General features: G+C 44.2%; 1 protein-coding gene across 4 annotated transcripts in view; it reads right to left on the bottom strand.

Annotated features, from left to right (window-relative positions):
• Positions 1 to 5612, bottom strand: part of WHRN (whirlin) — a 405157-nt gene extending 399545 nt beyond the window's left edge. For 3 of the 4 annotated variants that reach the window (XM_073590838.1, XM_073590834.1, XM_073590837.1), the window contains exons 1-3: positions 5555 to 5612; positions 3932 to 4604; positions 2359 to 3406 (exon numbers count right to left, since the gene is read on the bottom strand). In XM_073590838.1, coding sequence (XP_073446939.1) covers positions 2359 to 3297 — 939 coding nt within the window. In that variant the 5' untranslated portion in view covers positions 3298 to 3406; positions 3932 to 4604; positions 5555 to 5612. Of the gene's footprint in view, positions 1 to 2358; positions 3588 to 3931; positions 4605 to 5554 lie in introns of those variants that run through there. The other variant, XM_073590835.1, reaches the window with a different exon arrangement.
• Between the last annotated feature and the right edge of the window lie 20021 nt (positions 5613 to 25633).

Genomic DNA, 25633 nt, shown 5'->3' with positions numbered 1-25633 from the left:
CCTGTTTTTAGGTGTGCTGCAACAAACTTTTGAGACTTCTTTCCACCAACTGGTGCGAGTATCTTCCCTGTACCAGTGGAAATCTGGATGAAAGGTATTTACCACAAGGATACCTATTTGTGTTACAAGTTTAACACCTTGCTTCATTATTTGCAAGTATCAATAAAAAGCCACAGACACATGATTATTATAGTCCGTGCTACATGGAACTGACAGAAGATTATATGCTACTTTATTTTGTTGTCCTATGGCTAAGGCAACACAGCGATCAAAACTGTGGATGACTATTGATCTGTGTATGCCAGCTGTGGCTAATAACTATTAAAGAATTGTCCCTATAAAGAGCTTAACTAAAATCAACAAAAATTATTACCATATATACTCGTGTATAAGCCGACCTGAGTATAAGTCGAAGCACCTAAATTGTCCAAGAAAAACTGGGAAAACGTATTGACTCAAGTATAAGCCATTTATGCATTGTCCCCTCATCCCTATCCTGGTATGCATGGTTCCTCGTCCCCATCCTTGTCTGCATGGCTCCTTATTCCCAGCCTTGTCTGCATGGCTCCTTATCCCCAGCCTTGTCTGCATGACTACTTATCCCCATCCTTGTCTGCAAGGCTCCTCATTCCTATCCTGGAACGCATGGCTACTTTTCCCTATCCTTGTTTGCATGGCTCTTTATCCATATCCTTGTATGCATGGCCCCCATGAGAAAAGCATAGAAAAAACAAAAAACATCCTACTTACCTTCCCTGCGCACCCTCGCTGCATCTTGTCCCACTGCCCGCAGCTCCAGCGGCCAGACGATCATGTGTCCCCACTCATTAGGTAATGAATATTCTCTCCGCTCCATGCCTATGGCAGTGGAGAAAGGTGAATATTCATAACCCTTAAGTAGCGAGCACCCGTGATAGCCCGGCCGGTGCTGGAAGTCAGCGACACGGCGGCTCCGGCTTTCACTGTGCACATTATAAGAGAAATGAATATTCACTACCTCATCACAATTGGTGTCATTGTAACAAAATGCACTACCACGTGATCTCTTGGATGGTTGTCAGGTCCATCATGGCTCTCTTTTCTTTTTCCCACACCTTTTGTCTGCTCTCTTCCTTAGGTTGTATCATGAAAATTGTGTTCTTAGCAAATATTAACTGTTTGACAGTTTCTTTAGAATCTAGTTATACTACTTCATGCCCCAGTTACGGCATCGGTCCGTATTGTGGACTATTTATCCCCAACATTCTGGACACTGGGGACTTCCCGCCGCTCCAACTTATACTGTATTCTTTCTGGCCATAGATATGTGCCTGTGCCTCCATGTAACATTGTCAAGAACCAATTTTTTTTGTTTTGTTTCTATATATTATTTCTAAAATCTAGTGTACTCTTCGACCAGCAGTCAAAAAGAGGCAAATTAGATTTGTTAATTTTTTACCTACTGATAGACTGACTGAGGATCGGACGCATCATATGCTTTATAAATGCTCCTTTTTGACCCCTCAACCTTCCCTTCAAGGGGCTTTTTTTAAAAGGTGCACTTGCTTTTCTGAATTAGGACATCATAATGTATTCTTTTTCACAGAAAACACGGTATTTAATTGTCAACATTTCATTCTTTTTTGAAAGCTATGATAAACCTAATCCGACAAAAAATGCTTCAACAGTACAAAAGATACAAAAACAGCAACCATACTCAGAAGTGAAGCACACCAACACATGATCAAGCTTCTAAAGGTATAATTTACATATATATCTACAAATGTTTTGTCATGTTGTGGAACAAATTGCATCTCAGCTGTCACATTAAAATGAAGATATTAATGGAATACATTTCAGGGATGGCTATAAGGTAGTTTTGAACACATAGAGAGTTTATCAAATAGACAATTTGTAATCCAAATAGACTAGTTTATTCCATTACAGAATTTGCATTATTTATATTATTGTTTTAATCGATAAAGGCAGGAAACTGTATTACATAATAAAATAAGTTTTAATCATCTTCTTAAACCTCTGACGTTCCGTCATGTCCATCATTTACGTCGCTACTGCAGCCAATCGCAGGTATGAAGGTTTGTACAAAAAATGGTAGCTGAGGCTAGTTATTGGCTCCAATGATGGACGTGACGTTATTGCTATATGGCCAGTGGAGACCACTGGAACAAAAGGCAGGAGCATAAGGGGAGTAAATAGATGAGTAATGCCTCTGACATAGATGTCATAGAAGTGGCTTGTACATTAATCTGTCACAGTCTGGCACCACTCAGTCATTGCACTTTTTTGGGTTGATACCTTGATAGATATACTTGTAGGACCTTGGTCTACAAGGGAGAAAAATAGTTAAAAGTAACTTACCTTAACCGCCTCACTGTGGGTGACTCTGTCAAGTGATCGCCCATTCGCTTTTAAAATCTGGTCCCCAATTTTCAGTCCTTCTGTTTCTGCCAAAGACCCAGGTTCAACCAGTGACACATAAATACCAATACCATGTTCCACGCCACCACGAATACTGAATCCAAGACCCTCTTGGTTTTTGCTTCTTTTAAGTATAACCTGTCTAACATCGGGTTTGGTGTCAGCAGATGTGGAGCTTTGGTGGCTGAACCCTGATGATGCTCCAGGATATGAAGCTCCAGATACCAAGCTAGGACTAAATGATTGATTGCTAAAGGCAGGAACTGTCCCTGGTACCGAAGGGCTAAATCCAGGAACTGTCTGTGGTATTATAGGGCTAAATCCAGGATTTGTCCCTTGTCTTGAATTACTATAAGAAGGAACAGTCCCTGATGTTGGGGTACTAAAGGCAGGGTTTGTTCCTGGCAATGGTGAAGTGAAAGCAGCAGTTGTGCCTGAAATTGGGGTACTAAATGCCGAAACCCCATCACATAAAATCCCACTAAATCCAGAGGATCCAGGGGTTAAATCCTTTATATACAACCCCTCTGAAGTATACTGGTCAAATAGTAATTGGTCAGACCGTGGGATAACAAGACGCAGCATAGGGAAAAGTTGCCTCTGGTCCTGGGGGCGCAATATAAGGCGCAGTGTCCTCACCAGGTCAAACACATTTCTCCGAGAGTGGTAAAGTCTCAAACAGTGCAAAAGCTGTTCCCGCTCAGGGTCACTTAACAGTCGGTTCAGAGCTCCATGCAGCCTACGGACATTTGAGGAGAGGGCACGTCCGATGTCCGCTGAGCAAATTGAGCCAGATGATGATGAATGGATGGACCCTGTTAGAGAGTGGTGTATGGAGCCCCTTGGCGAGGGGTGAAGAGTACCTGGCTCTGAATTCATTGCCCAGTGGCTGAAGATAGTGTTAGAGTATCCTATATGTGAGCAACTTTAATGATCCCATCAGGCACTTCTGCACGCCAGACCTTCTGTACGGTGTTCTTAGCAGGACCTGAGGAAGATAAAAAATAAAATCTTGAATTTTCTCTTGAGCTGAGTCAATTTCTCCTCTCTATGTAATCGCCAATGATTTCTGACATTCAATCTCGTTTGGCTAATATACAATTCAAAATTGCAGCATCAAGGTCTTCGGCATCTCATGGTCTAGTGTTTCCATGATTCTCTCTCGCAGTCAACCTCCCCTATAACACTCAGTCGTTCACAGTGTTTTAAGTCTCTGCTTCTGCTTCATTCGGTGTCCTCCCTCCCCCTCCTCGCCTTCTCTATTTCTCAAGGTGATTCTCTGGGTCTGTTGCCCTCTTCTCTCTCCTGTTCTCTGCAAACCACAATGAATACTGGGCACCTTTCCTCTTCCCACGACCATCAAATCCCTCTTCTAGTATTTCTAGCTCTATCATGTGTAGTGGTTCTATTTCCAGAAAGTCTATTTTTTAACATCCCCTCTCCATTTCCTTACGAGTACTGCTTCAAATTCAGAATCCCATTCATCCCCCTTTTCAAGCTCTATTGCACTCACCTGGTCTCTCGTTCAGAAAAAAAACACATCTTTCAGTGGGTCAGGCTCCTTTTCTTCTTCTCGTCATTCTTTCACAGTCTAACAGGTGTCATTCCATACCTCTCCGATCCAGGTGATGAATTTCAGACACGGTAAATGTCTCTCTACATCTGTCATATTATACAGGTCATTCTTTTTTTATCAGTCACTCTCTTTTCTATAGACACAGGTTCTCGGCATTCTCTTTTTCCCAGGATTCCGCGACTTAATTTCCTATTATTCTTATTTCTTACGGTATCTGATGAAATATTTAATTTATGTCAAAAATGTCTCTTACTTTCAATTTTCCGTTAAATGAGGTGGGTCTACTTCCAAAATTAGGCAATGTTTCAATATTGTTAGTGTACTCTTCTTTACTCTCTTAATTGGACTAATTGTCTCTTACCCCTTTTGATGGTTCAATAAAAGCACTTGGATGAATTTTGGAGATCTGGCTGATGCTTCCTAGTTTGAACGTAATTTTCTCGGATAGGCTTGCCTCCGTCCCCCACTCTCTCTGCAGTATTTCCTATGCTCTCCTAGGTAGTTGTCTCAGTGTTCCTCTTGTCTCTTGACTGTCACAGGTGTCTCTCAGTACATCTCTTGGTCTCTCCCGGATCTGACGTCCCCCAGTAATGTCAGCGTTGCCTGGAGACTGAGAAGACAACACTAATATGCACAGAGCTTAACCCTGCACTGCCAGACGGCTATGCATCAATCTTGTGAGTCTAATACTCCAAACAAAACCCTTAACATGCTTAAAGCCTGCAACGCCAGCTGCTGCTGAGCCAAACTACATCTTTATTGAGTTCAATACTTGGGGTCAGTACATAAAGGCAGGTTCTCATCATAACACAGAGAAACTCGGAAGCCGACACAAATACAATATATAATATTTATAATACGTATATTACAACTAGTAAGGCTAATATTAATCGCTTCGTCTTAGGTTCCAAAACTACACAAGCAATAAAATGACGTGTCTTGCATTTTTTTTACAGATAAGTTTACCGAGATTATGTTATACGGGTAGACACACCTTTGATGCAAGCTGTGAGGCCACGTAGGGGCACACGAGGTAAAGGAGAACATTATATTAAGCTGTTGTACTAAAGGGCACATCTCCTTTTTTTGGCATAGGTACCTGTTCTGCCTTCTTCCATGTATGACACTGTGTGGATTCCAGCATACGGCTAAACCCTTCATCCACTATCAGTAAAAAGACTGTATGGGTGCTTAAGTCTATGTTTATTAAGATGATGATGAACTTAGTAACGGAGAACAACAATGGTAGATGATAACAGATAATATAGTGGATAAGATAGGGTAAAAACTACACAGAAATAGACAGTACAGTATATCAGTACTGGCAGATAATAAAACAGCAGCAGTAATAAAGGGTGCTATTACATCAGTAACAGGAGTATTACAGAGGTTGCACAATACAACACATAATGCAGTTAAGAGGGACATCTAAGCAAACTTAGGCTGCAGCATTGCACTACCCTAAACAGAGTTGCATCTATCTGACATGCAGTATAAAGAGCATTACAATTAGCTAGCACAGATACATTGCACAAACACATAACTGTATTAAACCCTCACCGGAATCCACTTGACAGAAACAGTGACTTGCAGGGAGCAGGGAAACGTGTGTGTGTGTGTGTGTGTGTAACTCAGAGCTCCAGGAGAAAATGGCTACAAGTTCCCTAGCGAGAGAAAGCTGAAGGGGCGGTTCTAAACAGAACAAACTATTAAAGGGAGAGGATCCTAAATCCAAGAACAGAAAAAAGAAGACAACTATGACATCTAATGGCCATAGCTGGAACAGCACTCTGCACATAAATGGACAGAACAGTGCCCGCTTTTGTCTGTGTCCACCTCTGTTGGGTCAAAAGAACTATTCTTCTCCATGCACCTACTAGAGGGGGTTTCATTTCTCAGGACCTACTTCTATGGGGTTATCCCACCAATAGCATTTATAGGGAATCTGTCAGCAAGTTTTTGCTATGTAAAGTGAGAGCAGCATGATGTAGGGACAGAGAGACTGATTCCAGAGATGTATCCTTTACTGGGTTGCTTGCTGCAGCTTTGATAAAATCCCAGTTTTCTCTGCTATAGGTGTAGCAATGGTCAGAATGCACATCTGTGTATAACCCCGCCCACACCCCTGATTGGCAGCTTCCTGTAAACATTATCAGCAAGCTGCCAATCAGTGGTGGGGGCTGGGCTATGCAGATTAGCCTAACTGGCCTGCACATGTGACCTAGTCATGCAGTGATAATCTCCTGCTGATAAAACACTGATTGTATTGAAACTACAACACACAGATTAGTAAGTGACACAATCCCAGAATCAGTGGCTCTTGCTTTATATTATCCTGATAAAAGATAGCAAAAACCTGCTGAAAGATTCCCTTTAACATCTATCCATAGGATAGAGGGCATTGAACAGCTGATTAAAGTTGTTTAAAGAAAGATGTCATCAGGGTCACGCTGTTGTGAGTTCATTTTCCCCTTCCTTACTGAGGCCCGAGGAACTCCCTCTTCTGGTAAAGAAAGGTAGTGAGCCTGATTATCAAACACCTGAGGCTGATGATGATGACTGGTTGAGTGGAGTTACTGACTGGATATAAGGCTGCCGACGCCCTTCTGCCCTGCGGGTGATTTCTCTGTGGGATCCTTGGAGACCAGTCTGAATTCCTGCTCCTCTAAAGCTAAGTTTGCTGCTCGGCCTTTTGCTTTGGTGCTTTGACTTTGTTTTGCTTTGTTTTTCTGGATTTCTGCCATTCCCTGCTGGGGTGTGCTGAATTAATTTAGCTCTGTCTTCTGAAAATACCTGAGTGCTGATTTAGTTTTTGAAGCCTAGGTGCTTCAGGGCCTTTTTCATATCAGCTTGTTGGCTTATGTCTTTGATAGGGTTTTGGCAGATTGCAGACAGCAGCCTTCCTGTCCTTTCCTATCTAGGTAGTTTTGGGCCCCGTCTTTGCTCAGTCTATCTTTCTGTCTGTGTTAGTATTTTCATCTTGCTTCACCGTCATTATATGTTGGGGGCTGCCTATTGCTTTGGGGTCTGCTCTGGGGCAGTTTAGATTTCCCCTCTCTTTCTTTAGGCCTATGTAATTCTCCGGCTTTGATCGAGGGGTCTAGGGCATCGTAGGAACCCCCCACGGCTACTGCTAGTTGTGTTGATAGGTTCAGGGGTCTGCAATCTGATAGTTGCCAACTTCTCTGGTTTTCTGGACTTAGCTTGTATTTCTGCTTTTGCCTCCTACGGTGACTCATTCATAACAGAATCACCCGCCATACCGCAGATCCTAGGGTACTCAATAGCAGGAAAGAATTGTAAAAAAAAAAAAAAAAGTGTGTATATTTTTTCCTCTATATCTCTGAGGCCGTAGGGGGAATTTTTTTTTCTCTCAATGGAGATAAAGCAATTGTCTGATCATGTGGAGCAGCTCGCTGCGGAAGTGCGGGGAATTTCCGCCTACCTTGCTCATTCACATGCTGCTGAACCAAAGATTCCTACACCTGATGTATTTTTTGGGGATCGGTCTAAATTTTTGAATTTCAAAAATAATTGTAAATTATTTTTTGCCTTGAAGCCTAACTCGTCAGGGAGCTCCGCGCAGCAGGTTAAAATTGTCATCTCTTTGCTGCGTGGCGATCCCCAGGATTGGGCGTTTTCTTTGAAACCAGATGATCCTATTCTGACTAATGTGAACACATTCTTTCAAGCTTTGGGTTTGTTGTATGACGAACCTAATGCCATTGATCAGGCTGAAAAGACCCTGCTGGCATTGAGCCAGGGTCGTGATTCTGCAGAATTGTACTGTCAAAAATTCCAAAAGTGGGCAGTACTTACTACCTGGAATGATAATGCCTTGGCTGCTCTCTTTCGGAAGGGGTTGTCAGAAGCCGTAAAAGATACTATGGTGGGATTTCCTGTTCCCTCTGGTCTTGACGATTCTATGTCATTAGCCATTCAGGTTGATCGGCGTTTGCGCGAACGCAAAGCTGCACGAGAGGTGTTGCCACCTGTTGAACAAATGTCTGAACCTATGCAATGTGATAGAGTTTTTTCCAGAGAGAAGCGTCAGGAGTTCAGAAGGCGTAATAAGTTGTGTTTTTTCTGTGGAGATGCCTCGCATATTATTTCTGTCTGTCCTAAACGAGAGAATCGCTTTGCACACACGTTTTCTGTTGGGGGTGTTCAACCTAAGTTTCTTCTGGCTATTACTCTGATCTGCTCCCTGTCCACATTTTCCGCCAAGGCTTTTGTGGATTCGGGAGCAGCCCTAAACCTAATGGACTTGGATTTTGCTAAACGTTGTGGATTTGTGATGACACCTCTGCAGACGCCTATCCCTTTGAGGGGGATTGATGCTACTCCTTTGGCTAAAAATAAACCTCAGTTTTGGACCCAGGTGGTAATGCGGGTCGCCCCAGACCATCAAGAAAATTGCAGATTTTTGGTGTTACATAATCTGCATGATACTATTGTTCTGGGGTTTCCCTGGTTACAGATTCATAATTCAGTTTTGGATTGGAAATCTGTGTCTGTGGTGAGTTGGGGTTGTCGGTGTGCCTTTAGTGAGGCTCCGGTGTTTTCCACCTCTCCTCAGTCGCATGATGTTCCTGATTATTTGGCGGACTTTTATGATGTATTTAGTGAGAATGAGTCTGCGTTTCTGCCTCCTCATAGGAGTTATGACTGTGCAATTGAACTGAGCCCGGGGTGTAAATTTCCCAAGGGTCGGCTCTTCAATTTATCTGTACCCGAGCACAAGGCTATGCGATCCTATATTAAGGAGGCATTGGAGAAGGGTCATATTAGACCATCCTCGTCACCCTTAGGTGCCGGGTTTTTTTTTGTAGCCAAAAAGGATGGATCATTAAGACCTTGTATTGATTATCGTGCCCTCAACAAAATTACTGTTAAATATCAGTATCCGTTACCCCTGATTTCTGATCTATTCTCCAGAGTTAAAGGTGCTTGCTGGTTTACCAAGCTTGACCTCAGGGGGGCGTATAATCTTATTCGCATTAAGCATGGGGATGAATGGAAGACGGCGTTTAATACTCCGGAGGGACATTTTGAGTACCTGGTGATGCCTTTTGGGCTCACTAATGCCCCTTCTGTCTTCCAGTGCTTCATGAACGATATTTTCCGAGATTTTGTCGATAAATTTTTGATTATCTATCTGGATGATATTTTGATCTTCTCCAAGGATTGGGATACTCATGTGGAACATATTCGGACTGTGTTCCGGATCTTGAGGGAGAATTCCCTGTATGTCAAAGGATCTAAATGCCTTTTTGGAGTACAGAGGATTTCTTTTTTGGGATTTATTTTGTCCCCGTCAACTATTGAAATGGACCCGGCCAAGGTACAGGCCATTCACGATTGGGTTCAGCCCACTTCTTTGAAGGCCCTCCAGAAGTTTTTGGGTTTTGCTAATTTTTATCGGAAATTTATAGCAAAATTTTCTAGTATTGCCAAGCCATTGACTGATTTGACTAAAAAGGGTGCTGATGTGTTAAATTGGTCTCCGGAGGCTGTTTCTTCCTTTCAGGAGCTGAAGCGAAGATTCACCTCTGCCCCGGTTTTGCGGCAACCTGATGTCTCACTCCCATTCCAGGTAGAGGTGGATGCTTCTGAGATTGGTGCAGGAGCTGTTTTGTCCCAAAAGGATCCTGTAACATCTAAAATGAATCCCTGTGCTTTCTTTTCCCGAAAGTTCTCTCCATCTGAACGTAACTATGATGTGGGGAATAGGGAACTGTTGGCCATGAAATGGGCATTTGAGGAGTGGAGACATTGGTTGGAGGGAGCTAAGCATCAAGTCGTGGTCCTCACTGACCACAAGAATTTGATTTACCTAGAGTCGGCTAAGCGCTTGAACCCTAGACAGGCTAGGTGGGCCTTGTTTTTTACACGTTTTGATTTTGTGGTTTCTTTTCTTCCTGGAACAAAGAATGTCAAGGCAGACGCCCTCTCTAGGAGCTTCTTTGCTGATTCTCCTGTGGTGACCAAGCCTGCTTCCATCTTAGGCGAATGGGTAGTTCTTTCTGCCATCTCGCCCGATTTGAGACGTGCTCTGGAAGAGTTCCAGGAGGACAAACCTGAGCGTTGTCCCAGTGGAAAGTTGTATGTTCCTGACCAGTGGAAGAAGAGAGTGATGTCTGAAGTTCATTGCTCTGCTTTGGCTGGTCTTCCAGGTATTTTTGGTACTAGAGATCTGGTGAGTCGTTTTTTTTGGTGGCCCTCCTTGTCTCGTGATGTCAGGAATTTTGTGCAGTCCTGTGGGACGTGCTCCTGGTCTAAATCGTGTTCTCGCTCTAGTGGGTTGTTGATGCCTTTGCCTGTCCCCAAGAGGCCATGGACCCATATTTCAATGGATTTCATCTCTGATATGCCTGTCTCTCAGAGGATGACTGTTATTTGGGTGATTTGTGATAGGTTCTCTAAGATGGTTCATCTTGTACCACTCCCTAAGTTGCCGTCTTCCTCTGAGTTGGTGCCCCTGTTTTTACAACAGGTGGTTCATTTGCATGGGATTCCTGAGAACATTGTATCTGACAGAGGAGTCCAGTTTGTGTCTAGATTTTGGAGAACTTTCTGTTCCAGGCTGGGAATTCAGTTGTCCTTCTCCTCTGCTTTTCACCCTCAGACCAATGGGCAGACAGAGAGAACAAACCAGACCTTGGAGTCATATTTGAGATGTTTTATTTCTGCTGATCAGGATGATTGGGTTTCATTTTTGCCCTTGGCCGAATTTGCTTTAAATAATAGAGCTAGTTCTGCCACTTTGATGTCACCTTTTTTTTGTAACTTTGGGTTTCATCCTCGATTTTCTTCAGGGCAGGTGGAGCCCTCTGCCTGTCCAGGTGTTGACACTGTGGTGGAGAGAATGCACCAGATCTGGGACCAAGTGGTGGATAAGTTATCTCTCTCCCAGGAAAAGGCCCAGCGGTTTTCCAACCGACATAGGACCATTGGTCCCCAGTTTAAGGTTGGTGATATGGTGTGGTTATCATCAAAAAATATTGCTATGAAGGTGGCTTCTCCTAAGTTTAAACCTAGATTTATTGGACCTTACAAGATTGTGGAGATTATTAATCCGGTCTCTTTTCGTTTGGCTCTTCCTGTCACATTTAAAATCCATAATGTGTTCCATAAATCTTTGTTGAAGAGGTTTGTTGAACCTGTTGTTCCGGGGGTGGCACCTCCAGACCCTGTATTGGTTGAAGGTAGAGAAAGTACTGGATTCCCGTCTGGCTAGACGGAGACTCCAGTATTTGGTTAAGTGGAAGGGTTATGGTCAGGAGGATAATTCCTGGGTCTCTTCCTCTGATATTCATGCCAAAAGATTGGTGCGTGCCTTTCATCGGGCTCACCCTGATCGCCCTGGCGGCGTAGTTGAGGGTTCGGTGACCCCTCCTCAAGGGGGAGGTACTGTTGTGAGTTCATTTTCCCCTTCCTTACTGAGGCCCGAGGAACTCCCTCTTCTGGTAAAGAAAGGTAGTGAGCCTGATAATCAAACACCTGAGGCTGATGATGATGACTGGCTGAGTGGAGTTACTGACTGGATATAAGGCTGCCGACGCCCTTCTGCCCTGCGGGTGATTTCTCTGTGGGATCCTAGGAGACCAGTCTGAATTCCTGCTCCTGCTCCTCTAAAGCTAAGTTTGCTGCTCGGCCTTTTGCTTTGGTGCTTTGACTTTGTTTTGCTTTGTTTTTCTGGATTTCTGCCATTCCCTGCTGGGGTGTGCTGAATTAATTTAGCTCTGGCTTCTGAAAATACCTGAGTGCTGTTTTAGTTTTTGAAGTCTAGCTGCTTCAGGGCCTTTTTCATATCAGCTTGTTGGCTTATGTCTTTGATAGGGTTTTGGCAGATTGCAGACAGCAGCCTTCCTGTCCTTTCCTATCTAGGTAGTTTTGGGCCCCGTCTTTGCTCAGTCTATCTTTCTGTCTGTGTTAGTATTTTCATCTTGCTTCACCGTCATTATATGTTGGGGGCTGCCTATTGCTTTGGGGTCTTCTCTGGGGCAGTTTAGATTTCCCCTCTCTTTCTTTAGGCCTATGTAATTCTCCGGCTTTGATCGAGGGGTCTAGGGCATCGTAGGAACCCCCCACGGCTACTGCTAGTTGTGTTGATAGGTTCAGGGGTCTGCAATCTGATAGTTGCCAACTTCTCTGGTTTTCTGGACTTAGCTTGTATTTCTGCTTTTGCCTCCTACGGTGACTCATTCATAACATCACGCTGTCTGGACCACGAGTAGCATGCATTAGACAATAACAACGTGATTGCAGCCAGGTATGTTTTAGGCTGAACAGCTGCAGAGCTTCAGAGAAAACAGGCTTTGAAAAGTTGTCCGGGTTCTGTGAGTTATGGATTACTAGTCTGAGGCAGGTCCCTGGCCAGCTTTTGCCTGCCAACCTCTAGTTGACTAACAGGTCTGTATATGTGTGGGTAAATAGGGAGAGACCTGTCAGTGAAATAGATGGGGGCCGGCATCTACATTAAACTATTAATCCAAGACACATAAGCCCTGATTCATTACAGTGGTTAGACCAGAATTGTTAACACAAAGTGGCGCAAAAATGTTTCGACTTTTGGCATTTTCACACCAGTATTACTCTGCTCTGCCAAGAAAAGAGAAGCTAAGGTGCAACAGGGGCCTGATGCCAGAGTTCAGCAAATTCATGACGAGCTGTTGTGTTCCTTGCACTAGAAATCTAACTCTGATTTGTGGCAGAGAGGCGCATGTCACTTTTTAGATGCTCCAGGTTTATTAGGAGGCATGCACCTCTTAAAGGGGTTGTCCACTATACGGACAATCCCTTCTCAATCACTATGTTTCCTCCATGTAAAATAATAACATATACTCACCTCCGTGTGTGGAACCATTCCGTGATGTTGGCACCTCGTCTCCCAGCGCAGGAGGAGACCATTCGTTGACATCGCAAGAACAGCACTGGCACCAGACGTGAGTACAGCTGTTTTTATTTTACATAGCGGAAACATGATTGAGATGGGGTTGTCCGAGTAGTGGGCAATCCCTTTAATGAAACAGGAGCATCTGACTCCAGTACGCTATTGTACACAGGGCCAAGGTCTTTAGCTGGCTTTTTAAAGTATGCGTTTTTCTGAAACCTCTCAGCATTTCAGAACAAAAAAATACCTGGCTACAATCACGCATCCAGTGTCTGATTTATGCTGCCCATAGTTTCAGCAGCATGATATGTTTCCTTGAATAGGAACATGCCCAGGGCAACTGTCTTCAAAAACGGTTTATTCTTGCAACAATTCCTTTAATTACAATTTATACTTGGCTATCTGGCATCTAAAAAGGATGATCTGCTTTGGACTATCTGTCCTTATAAGAGTCCCTTTACAATAAGGAGCCTGGCCAATCCTGGCAGTGTTAAATTTTCCTACAGTGCCATCACAGGGGAAATGAAGCATTACATTGTATTGTTTTGATTCAATGGATTGTGTGAGGCAATGACCGGGGTCATATGCGAGGGTCGCTATGTGTCCCCGAGGATGCGTAAAGAAGCATATTGAGGCCGTGGGAGTGCATTGCAGTCACAGGCGTAGCTGTGATTGCAATGTAGAATAAAAGTGAGTGTTGGTCTTGGGCAAGCTATTTGTCCCAGGCAGATTTAGGAAAACCTGCCATGGGCTTATACTTTATAAACAAACTACAGAAAGGTAGTGGGGCGGGCCGTTTCCTCCCCCGGCCAGGTTTTCCACTTGGCGTATGGCCACAGGTTGATTGTAAAAATCCCTGCAACTGAGGGTTGAGTGTGTCAGTGTGGAGTTTGCAAGGTGCAGAGCAGAAGGCTCTGCAAAATCTCAGCCTGTGTGAACGAACACAGAGCCAAGCGGAGCGAACTCCTGGCACCCCGCAGTGTAATACAGTGGTGCAGTCGCCCTCGGCAACCGGACACATTTACGTACTGTCTCTTTTCCCGGCTGCGATCCAGAGGATACTGTTTGTTTTGTTTGTAAGTTTTGGACATTAAAACTACATTTACTTTGAACTTTCCTTGGTCACTGCCTCATCACTGCACAGTGAGGACACCGCTGCACTACATTTGGTGGAGAATGTGGCAGTGTGAATTGAGGCATAACCCCAACAACAGCTGAATGTCTGTCATAAGGCCTGCCACACTGCAATCCAGGCCTGCGGTACAAATGGAGGAAATCCTGAGGCAGCTGGTCCTCACGCAGCAACAACAGCAACAGACCAATAACCTGTTGCTGCAGCAAATTGCAGTCTTGCGTGAGGTACCTCCAGCGCTGACCCCCGGAATGTCGCAAGGCCAAAGACAAGGTCCACTCCGCTTTGAGGAAACTGAGTCCGGAAGACAACGTGGAAGCTTTCCTCACTGTTTATGAGCGCACAGCAGAGCGGGAGAACTTGCCAACTTCCCTGAGAGGTGATGCACTAAAGGCCTACTTTGACTTCAGTCGGTAGGACTCCCAGGACTACGCCAAATTAAAAGGTGAGATCCTTGCCCGATTGGGGGTTAATACCTATGTGAGAGCCTAACTGATGTTTTCATGGACGACTGTGGAGGCTCAACCCGCCCGGTCTCAGGTGTATGACTTACTGCAGCTTGTGAAAAGGTGTCTCCAACCTGAGACTTTCACTCTGGCCCAGATGGTGGAGAGGATGGTTGTTGACTGGCTGGTGAGAGCTCTGCCAGCAGCCATACAGCATTGGGGGGGCAAGGGGACCCGGGCACTCTAGGCCAGGTAGTAGGACTAATTGAGTGGTACACGGCCACTCAGGACTTTATACGAGATACGGCTCCACTACGGCTGTCATGTTGGGCTCCATTAACCAAAAAGTCCACAACCCTCTACTGAGGACCAATCAGGAGTGAGCCCATACAGAGTGGGTATCCCAAACGAAGAGTGACAGCAGACCTGTGTGACCTAAGTCAGACCCACGGTCCAGTCAGTCACCACGCAGCTATCAAATGTTGGCGGTGCTAGGACCTTGGACATGTGGCTGTAAACTGCCCCCTGACAGATGAACCCATGGACTGCAGGTATACTCGTTGTAACTCTATGTGTGCCCAGCCAGTCTGAACCGCCCCTACAGGCCCTACCAGCAGCGAACCCCAACTGTGCAAGGTACTCATCAACGGGTACCAGACAGATGCTCTGTTGGACTCGGGGAGCTTAGTGACCTCTGGTTCTTGGGTCCCTTGTTGCCGGGGACAACCCCAATGGATGGAAAGTGGGAGTAGTATACATAGATGGGGAACACCGAGAGTATTCGACCGCGGAGGTTACGTTTTCCACCCCGCTGGGAGAAATAATACATGCGGTTGGAGTGGTAAAGATTCTTCCGTATAAGACTGTGTTGTGAAGAGAGTTGCCCCTGTTGTGGTCCCTGTGGGAGACCAGGTTTAACCCTCCCAAAGTAAATGCTATTCCGGGAGTGGAACCCAAAGATCCCGAATCAGGGATACCTGCCGTAGGGGTCACCAACTTAGGGACAGAGTGTAACCCAGATAGGCTTCCCATAGAGGTATTGGCAAGAGAGGTTGAGGAGACCCCACCGATCCCTGAGCTGGAAGTGTCCCTTGGTAAGTTCGGGACAGCTCAGCTCCAGGATCCCACCCTGGCCCGGACATGAGAAAGGGTGATTGAAATTAATGGAGCAGCTCAGCAACCAGGTGCTGAGATAGTTTTTCCCCACATGGTTATCCACCAGGAGTTGTTACACCGAGGGTAGTGGAACAGCTGGTGGTGCCCCAATCAAACCATCGGGCGGTGCTCCACATGGCTCACACCCACCTGCTAGGATGGCACTTGGGGGCCAAAAAGATGCAGGAGCGCATTCTTTAGGCTTTTTTTGGCATGGGGTCTACGCGGAGGTCCAGAGGTACTGTGACACATGTCCGGAGTGCCAAGTATCCTTAGCCACCGCAAACTACCAGAGTCCATTGGTTCCACTGCCCATCATAGAGGTACCATTTGAGCGGATAGCAATGGATCTGGTAGGCCCCCTAGTGAAATCCGCCAGAGCCATCAACATATTTTGGTCATAGTGGACTATGTCACATGATACTCAGAGGAGATACCTCTCCGCCACACATCGGCTAAGCTAATAGCCTGCAAACTATTTGCCATGTTTTGTTGCCTTGGGCTACCAAAGGAGATCCTAACTGATCACGGGACTCCTTTTATGTCCAAGGTGATTAGTGAGCTATGTAAGCTGCTACAGATTAAACAGCTACGTATGTCGGTGTACCACCCACAAACTGACGGGTTGGTGGAGAGGTTTATCAAGACCCTAAAATCCATGCTAAAAAAGGTGGTCGCCAAGGACAGGAGGGAGTGGGACATGTTACTGCCCTAGCTAATGTTCGCTATCCACGAGGTATCACAGGCGTCCACGGGGTTCTCCCCATTTGAGCTCTTCTATGGCAGGCACCTGAGGGGACTGATGGACGTAGCCAAGGAGACGTGGGAACAGGAGCCCACACCGCATAAGAGTGCCATTGACCATGTGGCAAGCATGTAGGACCAGATTGCGGCAGTACGGCCCATAGTAAAGGAGCATCTGATGGATGCCCAGGCCGTGCAGAGCTGCGTGTACAATAAAAGAGCCACGGTCAAGAGGGGGACCGGGTGTTGGTACTAATGGCCACCACAGAGAGTAAGCTCATGGCCAAGTGGCAAGGGCCATACGAGATACAGGGGGAGGTGGGAGAAGTAAATTGTAGAGTTTACCAGTACGGGAAAAGAAAACCCAAACAGCTGTATCAAGTCAACCTGTTAAAAGCATGGAAGGACCGGGAATGTTTGGCCGTGGAGGCGACCCCGGTAGTACCAACAGGGAATCCTCTGTTCTCGGCCAAGGGCGAGGCCGAGAGAGGTAAAAATAGGAGACATTTTCTCAAAACAGCAGCATCGAAAGGTTTGGAAATTAGTCCAAGAGAATGCAGATGTATTCTCTGAATTACCTGGTCGTACCTCCGTCATCCAGAATGACATTGTCACCAAGCCTAATGTAAGGGTATGAATGAAATCCTACCGGGTGCCCAAGGCCCGGAGACAAGTCATCGCGAGTGAGGTAAGACAAATGCTTCAGCTGGGAGTAATTGACGAATCCCAGAGTGACTGGGCTAGCCCCATTGTGCTAATCCCGAAGCCAGACAGATCATTACAGTTCTGTAATGACTACCATAAATTGAATGAGGTGTCGAAATTTGAGCTTTATCCAATGGACTGGGTGGACGAGCTGATTGAGCGCCTGGGTCAGGCCCAGTACCTCACCATGCTCGATCTGACCAAGGGTTATTGTCAGGTGCCTCTTACAAAGTCGGCAAAGGAAAAGACCGCCTTCATAACACCGGATGGTCTTTACCACTATGTAGTCTTGCCCTCTGGACTACATGGAGCCCCTGCCATGTTCCACTGGTTGATGGACATAGTGCTGGAACCCCATCGGAAGTATGCATCAGCGTACTTAGATGACATCATTTTTAGTACTGAATGGCATACCCACTTGCCCCTGGTACAAGCGGTAGTAGATTCGCTTAGAGCCGCGGGCTTGACCGCGAATCCCAAGAAGTGTGCGATAGGGCTTGGGTTACATGATCGCCTTGGGGTTATCAAACCCCAAATAAATAAAATTAAGGCCATTCAGAACTGGCCCCAACCTGTTACCACCAAACAGATGAGAGCGTTTCTCGGAATCATTGGGTATTACCGGAAGTTTATACCTAATTTTTCAGGGAGAACCACACCCCTTACCGATCTCCTCAAGGGAAAGAAGTTGGTCATAGTTCGGTGGAACCCCCAGGTGGAGGAAGCGTACCAATCCATGAATGTGGCGCTGTGCGGACAGCCCGTCATCATTAGCCTCAACTTTCAGAAACGCTTCATTGTGCAGACAGATGCCTCTAACGTGGGCCTAGGAGTGGTCCAGTCCCAGGAGATGAATGGAGATGAGCATCCGGTCAACTACCTAAGTAGGAAACTTACCCCGGCCGAGAAAAATTATAGTGTAGTGGAGGAGTGCCTAGCCATTAAGTGGGCCTTGGAGTCCCTACACTATTATTTCCTCGGTCAACTGTTTCGCTTGGTGACAGATCATTCATCCTTGGTCTGGATGAGGAATGCTCAGGTCACCCAATGGTTCCTGTCTTTGCAAAATTTCATTTTACCATGGAACATTGGGCGGGGAAGTCACAGGGAAATGCGGATACCTTGTCACAGGCCCCTTGTATTGTGACAAATGTTTAACCCCACAAGTTTGAATAGAGGGGGGGTTTGTGAGACAATAACCAGGGTCATATGCGAGGGTCGATATGTGTCCCCCAGGATGCGCAAAGAAGCATATTGAGGCCACGGGAGTGTATTGCAGTCACAGGCGTAGCTGTGATTGCAATGCAGAATAAAAGTTAGTGTTGGTCTTGGGCAAGCTATTTGTCCAAGGCAGGTTTAGGAAAACCTGCCATGGGCTTTTATTTTTGAAACGAACTACAGGAAGGTAGTGTGGCGGTCCGTTTCGTCCCCCGGCCAGGTTTTCCATGTGGCGTATGGCCACAGGTTGATTGTAAAAACCCCTGCAACAGAGGGTTGGGTGTGTCAGTCTGGAATTTGCAAGATGCAGAGCAGAAGGCTCTGCAAAAGCTCAGCCTGTGTGAGGGAGCACAGTGCCAAGCGGAGCAAACTCCTGGCTCCCCCCACAGCATAATACGGTAACAGACTCATTTACGGACTGTCTTGTTTCCCGGCTGCGATCAGGAGGATACCGCTTGTTTTGTTTGTAAGTTTTGGACATTAAAGCTACGTTTACTTTGAACTTTCCTTGGTCACTGCCTCATCACTGCACAGTGAGGACACCGCTGCACTACAGTTACCAGTATAATGCAGGACAAAAGAAGTACTCCAGCATGAGAAACGATTTTTGAAACCGCTGTCAACTCTGACCAAGAGTTGAGCATCCTGACAATGTAATTCCCTAATGAGGGTATATGAAAATAGATTTTCAAAATCATAGACCCTCTATTTACTGTACCTTGATGCATAATAAATTTGGATTTCATTATTGAGAATAATTTCTGATCATTTTAGTCTGTCTTTATCCATAGATTGCAACATAGCCTAAATGTGTGAAATAACCTGTCCAGGCTGAGATTGGCCAACATGGGAACAGAGGAATCCCCCCGGTAGGCCCCCTACCCAATCCACTAGAGCAGAAGTTGGCACAATTCACTTATTTCACTTTGTAAATTGCTTCTTCAGCGAGGAAGAGGACTTACTACCTATTGAAAGTAGCAATCCCAGAAGTCACTATCATCCCTTTAATGAACCTTGTCATATGACTTAGGATAAAAACCAAACAAGAATCTCTATTTGCAGACACGTGTTTCAGGGTGTTGCCCCCTCCTCAGTGCAAAGCAAGAAATCTGATTTTGCTGTATGAGAGGTCTCTGACTCGGGTCTAAGGGGTAACCTCTCTCCTTGTGGAGAGTGACATGCCTGTGAAGGAGAAAGAACATTGTAAGGAAACTTATAGGTTATGCAGTGCCTCACTGGGAATTTGTTTCACTATGTACAGACAAGGGAAGCATCTATCCATTCATTTAAAACAAAAAGATACCTAGTTTACTATTATATAGAATCATAGGAAAATGTAAAAATGGTGGGAATATAATATTTACATGTAAACTGAACAGTGGGCCCCTAGAGTCAATGTTACTGGTGGGACCTTGGCACTTCAGTCGCCATTGAACCTGTATACATTAATAAGAGCTAAAACTGTCTGTGCCCCCATAGACTTGATGAAAGAGTAAAATTTCCAGACCACCAAGAAAATATTTTGTCTATATTATTTTTTATATGTTATTGTCACTTATTTAAAGGGAAGCCACATCTGTGAATTCTGCTCGTCTTGTATTGCCTAACAAAGCAGATGCCTGTCCTTAACACGCTCCCGATGCTTTTTACCAGAGCTCCCGCTAAAATGAAAGGATTCCAATAAGTTCTCATTTCCACCTCTCTCTTCTTATCAAAAGTAATTTATGGAATGTAAAAATGCAGGAGCACAGCATGTGATTAGATTGAGCATGAATTCCCTTTGATTTCCGCTGAGGCGCATCAATCTGATGGTCCACAATGGAAGTATTGAAATGGGAGTCTTCAGATCGGTGTAATAGGCAAAAAAATTGGTAGAATCAGGAGAATTTAACAGTTTTTTCTGTTTTCATTCAAATAGTGTCAGAAAAATCCCCAAACAGAAAAAGTGACATATAAACAGTCTCATAACACAGTAGCTCACTGTGAACAGGGGTCGATACCTATAGGATTATTTCCTAAGCTTTAATATATTTCTATAAAAACAGATGCTATTAATTAAATTAATTGCACAATATTAACTTAGAATATTTCATATTTTTAGTTTAAAGCCAGAGACATTTCTACAGACTATGGCCTTGATTCACGCCAAAGTTCTGGCATAAATTCTGTTAGAAAAATTTCACGACTTTTGATGTTTTCAAGCCTTTTTCACTCAAGGATGATAAAGTGGGTGTAGCTGGAGCATGATAGGGGTGTGTTGACCCCTGCTTGTCAAATTCATGACAAACGGTGGCATTCCTTACCCCACAAATCTAACTCCATTCTCTGACTGGAGTAAGATTTGTGATGCAGCCCACACCACTTCATGATCCACCTGATTCATTAAGGGATGTGTGCCTCATAATGAATCAGGCATCTTGCACTCCACTCTACCCCCTCATCAGGACCACAATGGAAAAACACAATTCTTGATGAAGCAGGCTTAGAACTGACTCCGACTATACAACTCTTGACTCCACAGCCCTGGTTGAAAGTAGTTTTCTCAGCTAAGGCCACTCCAGGGCCAGGTGACAGATCGACTAGCGTCACAACATGGCTGACACAACTAAACCCCAGAGATCTAAAATGTAAAATAGGCCTCATGGCTCATAAACATTTCTGTTTTATGCCTTTGTAGTAGTAAGGTTTATATGGCTTGTATGTGGATGTCTTTTACTATCCTGTGCAAACTAGTTATTATAGGTTTGGAATCATTTAACTTTTTGATCCTGAATCCAAACAGTGAGGAAGATCATCCTACTGATAACTAAGTTTCCTAAAGTGAAAACTATTTATTTTAACAGCCATCAGCTCGATCTTGAGCCATGGTGACTTAATGGATGAACATCGATCTTAGCCTAGATAGGGCGACCAGGGTCTTCTCCACCGCTATCTTGATTGTATCAAGCCATCGGGTCGCTGGTCTTCCTCTTCGCCTTGTTCCTTCTATTCATCCAACCATGATGTCCTTCTCCAGTGATTGGTCTCTTCGTATGATCTGTCCATAGTGAAAACTATACGGGAATATAAAAAAAATTTTGAAAAGTTGTGAAAAATATGCATAAAATAAGTGAATACAGTAAGAGACATTTCATTATTCCAGAATTTCTGTCACTTCTGACATTCTATTTGATCACCGACGCTAATATAAGTGTTGATTGATGGTGCAGGGAACAGTTTCCTGAATTCGGGCGCACACGCAGTAATATGATCAATCCACTGACATGCACATACTCATTACATCCTATTAGCTGATCACATGGGGACAGGTGGGTGGAAAGCTTTATAAGGTGACTGTAAGCGTATCAGATTCTTTATGCGCACATTTGAACAGCATGTAACACAAGCTGCGATCTTCGCTTTCAATATTCATATTTATTCACATAATGTCCAATCCTATTAAAAAAAGAAAATGAGGGGTAAAAATAGCACAGCTCTTTTTTCTTGGAAAATATCTGAAATGATAATACTTAATGGCCATACCTTATAATAGCCTTTTATTCATGGTAATGGTGATCTATAGAAATAAAACTAATTATCTCAGTAGTTCCGGACATAGTGTTCTAAACAGTTGTTCTTGCCTCGTTATTATGTCTGCTTGTGTGTAGTCCAGAGTTTAGCACCACGAACAATTTAAAAAGGGGAAAACAATGTCAAAGCATACTCATTGTTTCAGGTGACTTTTCAGAATAATCTGTCTGAGGAATATCACTTTCTATCCATTGTGTGACTTTCCTCCTGCAGGCTCCAAATTATTTGTTGACCTTGAGCTACTGGGTAGAGAATAGTTGCTATTGTTTCTTCAAGACATTGTACACAGAGAAGACCTTGTTCTTCTGTCTCTATGTAACACACATGCAGCAGTACTGAGAAGTGTAGCTGTGAATAAAGCACTGACGTGAGATAATATTCTTCCTAGAAAGCAGCAGCACTGTCTGTGTAACTCTTTGCTTTTTTCACTTTGCTCCTCCCAGCTTTCCATAGACCTCAAAAGGTCCCTTAGTATGCTAGCAGTCTTCAGCAAGTGAATGAAGGTTAAAGGGAATCTGTCACCCTATTTTTCGCCTATCAGCTGCGGCCAACGCCATCAGGGGTTTATCTACAGCATTCTGTAATGCTGTAGATAAGCCCCCGATGTACCCTGAAAGAGAAGAAAAATGAGTTAGTTTATACTCACCCAGGGGCGGTCCGGGTCCGGTTCGGGTCCGGAGGGAGACGTGGTCCGGTCCGGCGCCTCCCATCTTGCAGAGATGACGTCCTCTTCATTCCTGCCCGTCGCAGCTCCGGCTCTGGTGCACTGCTCTGCCCTGTTTAGGGCAGAGCAGAGTACTGCAGTGCGCAGGCGCTGGACCTCTTCCGGAGGTAGAGGGGGTAGACGTGGCTAATAGTTCGAAAAAGAAGCATATTTCTCTGATAAGATATATGACAAATTTTCTTGTGCAAAATTTGTTGAAATGATAGTAAACCTGTAAATTCTATCCATTCATTCCTTATCCAGTATATGGGTATATTGGGGAAAGTTCTGTTGTGAAGATGAAGGAGAAATGGAAGAGGATCTCTTGGTTATGGGGCCTACTGGGATTTCTGGGGTAAGGGAAGACTGTGGGTACTTCTGAAACTACATAAGGAGCTGAACAATAATCTGAGTACTGGTAATGCTTTGACTACTGCAGGAGAGAAAGGAAGCTTCTGTGGCTACTCATGGGACCTGCTTGTAGAAGGGAGAACATTGCTCTGACCCCTGGAAGGAATATTGGTGGAAACTGCTATAAACCATGGGGAAGGGTGCAGACACGAATTTGGTCCGTGTGGTGTAGTGGTACACCAATAACAACTATTATACAGGAGCACTGAGATCTAACCTCCAGAGAAAAATTGAAAAGTCACAGCCTGCTATCTCATACTACAATTATCGTTCCTCCCATTTCGCCTTGCCATCCTTGCAACTCATGCGTACCGCTTTAAACAGTGCCTATGTTGCTGTAATCACCAGCAAGTTCCCCCTATAGACTTACAGAAAGCCTGTAATTACCTGTTAAAGTAAAATCTGTATATCTACAGCTGACATTAACAGGGAGAAAGTAAAGGTTGCAGTAATTAAATCATTTTATTTACGAGCATCTTCCTTTTATATACATAGAAGACTTGTAATTTCTTGTTTATGTAACACTATTAAGTTATGTTTAACTCTAGCCAATTCTATCCAATCGTGTAGCTACTATCAGCAGGGAGGAAGTAAAGGACTGCAGTAACTCAAGATTCCTCCTTCTACCCATATTTTTATAAATGTAGCATAAAAACTGTAAAATGCCAAAGCATAGAGCATTTTTCTAAATTCTAGGTTAGAGACTTGACTTTTCACCCTTAAAAAAGCTTGTGGATGAGTTTGAAAGTGACTGAAAGTTTGCTTTTAATTATTAGAACCAATAAAAACTGTCCCTTTCCATTATATATTTGGAGCAAAGCGCAAATACAGGCACAAAACTGTGAATATAGCGATGTAGACAAAATGCATCCTGTGGCATATCAATAAATAAGTCATAGCAGGTGAATAGAAGACCCAAAACTCTGACGTTGGTCAATTCCCTCTCCTGGCGTTAATAGAGAGACTTGTACCTGATTAAAAGAGCGCACACTGTGCGATACCATTGAATGAAGCAGGAATCTGCCGCACTAGCTGTGAAGATCATGTGTCCCTCCTGTAAATCTGGAAAAAGAACTTTCTCAAAGGCTATGAATCAGATCTTATGAGAATTTGGTGTCTGTTCAAGATAATTCCTACAACTGCTTTGCCGCCATCCCTTGAGCTCTTATTTAACACATACTTAGCCCCGAGCTGCTCAAGTTTAAAGCCTCCCAGTCTTTTTGTGTGTGTGGTAGATACCTCTCCCTCACCAGGCTCCACTGAGACTCTCTGGCAGAAGGCAGCAGAGCAGGAATTCTATTTAATTAAGAAGACGGGGGCCTTTTTGCTGGGAGAGTCATTTAGAGGGGAGAGGAGATGAGAATCAGCACTGCAGAACGGAGCTAATTACACCCCAGAAATTCATTCCTTCTTCATTGTTCTATTAAACAACGGAGATTGCACTTGGTTGTTTTATAGAGTTTAGCTCCACCTGTCACTCCGGCCCAGATGGAGGGATTATTGTGCATTAGATGTCAAGAGCTTCAGATGTCATTAACACTGGGGGGGGGGAGAGGTCAGTTTTGCAGTCACTATGTAGATCTACTGCAAACCTTAAGACAGACCATCCACAAGAGGCAAAAATTTGCATATGTCAATATATACATCTAGTGCAAACCTTAAGATAGACCGTTCTCCAGAGGTTAAGATCCGCATAACCTGCAATAAATACTTTCATTTGATCATTGGCACTTGTAACATATCACAGGCCTCGTTGACAATAATTGAATTTTTTAATTGCCCAGAACTTTCAGCAAAGCCACTTATGGCTTTCTATGTTTTAAAGAGGACCTGCCACTTGCTTAAAAAAATGAAGTTAAATACCTTGTAGAAATCCCTGAGCTTTTTCGAGTCTGATGCTTTTTTCCATGCCATGTCTCTCCACTGCAGAGATATTCATATTTGTTGGTTTCAGAGCGCAACATGTGAAATCTCTGCTTGTAGTTCAACTGGGCGTTTCTTTATCGTCAACTCTACAGGGCGTGTGCTTTCACCCCTCCCTCCCACATGCAGCCAATCACAGCTCGGCAGCATCTGAGATTCATTGACTGCTAGATCAGATGCAGAGCTGTGATTGGCAGTGCTTTAGGAGGGATGGGAGAAACCTTTGAACTTCACTTCAAATAAAGATTTCACATACTGTGCTCCGGAAGAAACAAATATAAAAATATCTTTGCAATGGAGTGACACAGCACAAAACAGAAAACAGTAGCAGAATCAGGGGGCGCAGAGATTTTTACAATGTATTTCAATTCAATTTTTTTTTAGCAAGTGACAAGTCCACTTTATGAGGACTCAGAGAATGTGAATGATCATTTCATGAGGGGAAAACCACTTTCACATTCTGATGCATTTTCATTATTTTCTTGCTAATTATTCATATAGAGCGAGAGCACAGTTGGAATCGAGTGTGAATGCTCATAGAAAAGCATCTCTTTCAATTTCGAGCTCATCAGTGAAGAACAATGGCTGACGTTGAAAGACTAGCGCAGACATAAATTATAGCAGTTGCTCACAGGAACCTATCAGGACACACCTTTCCTTTTCTAACCTAGAATGGAAAAATTAAAACTCAAATGTTAATGCTTGCCACGGGCAACTGCTTCATTTGTATTTGTCT

This window comes from Dendrobates tinctorius, unplaced genomic scaffold, assembly GCF_039654945.1.
Source record: "Dendrobates tinctorius isolate UK_male_01 unplaced genomic scaffold, ASM3965494v1 ptg000120l, whole genome shotgun sequence".
Lineage (NCBI taxonomy): Eukaryota > Metazoa > Chordata > Amphibia > Anura > Dendrobatidae > Dendrobates > Dendrobates tinctorius.
The sequence above is the reverse complement of the archived record's forward strand: the minus strand, read 5'-3'. Positions and strand labels throughout refer to the sequence as shown.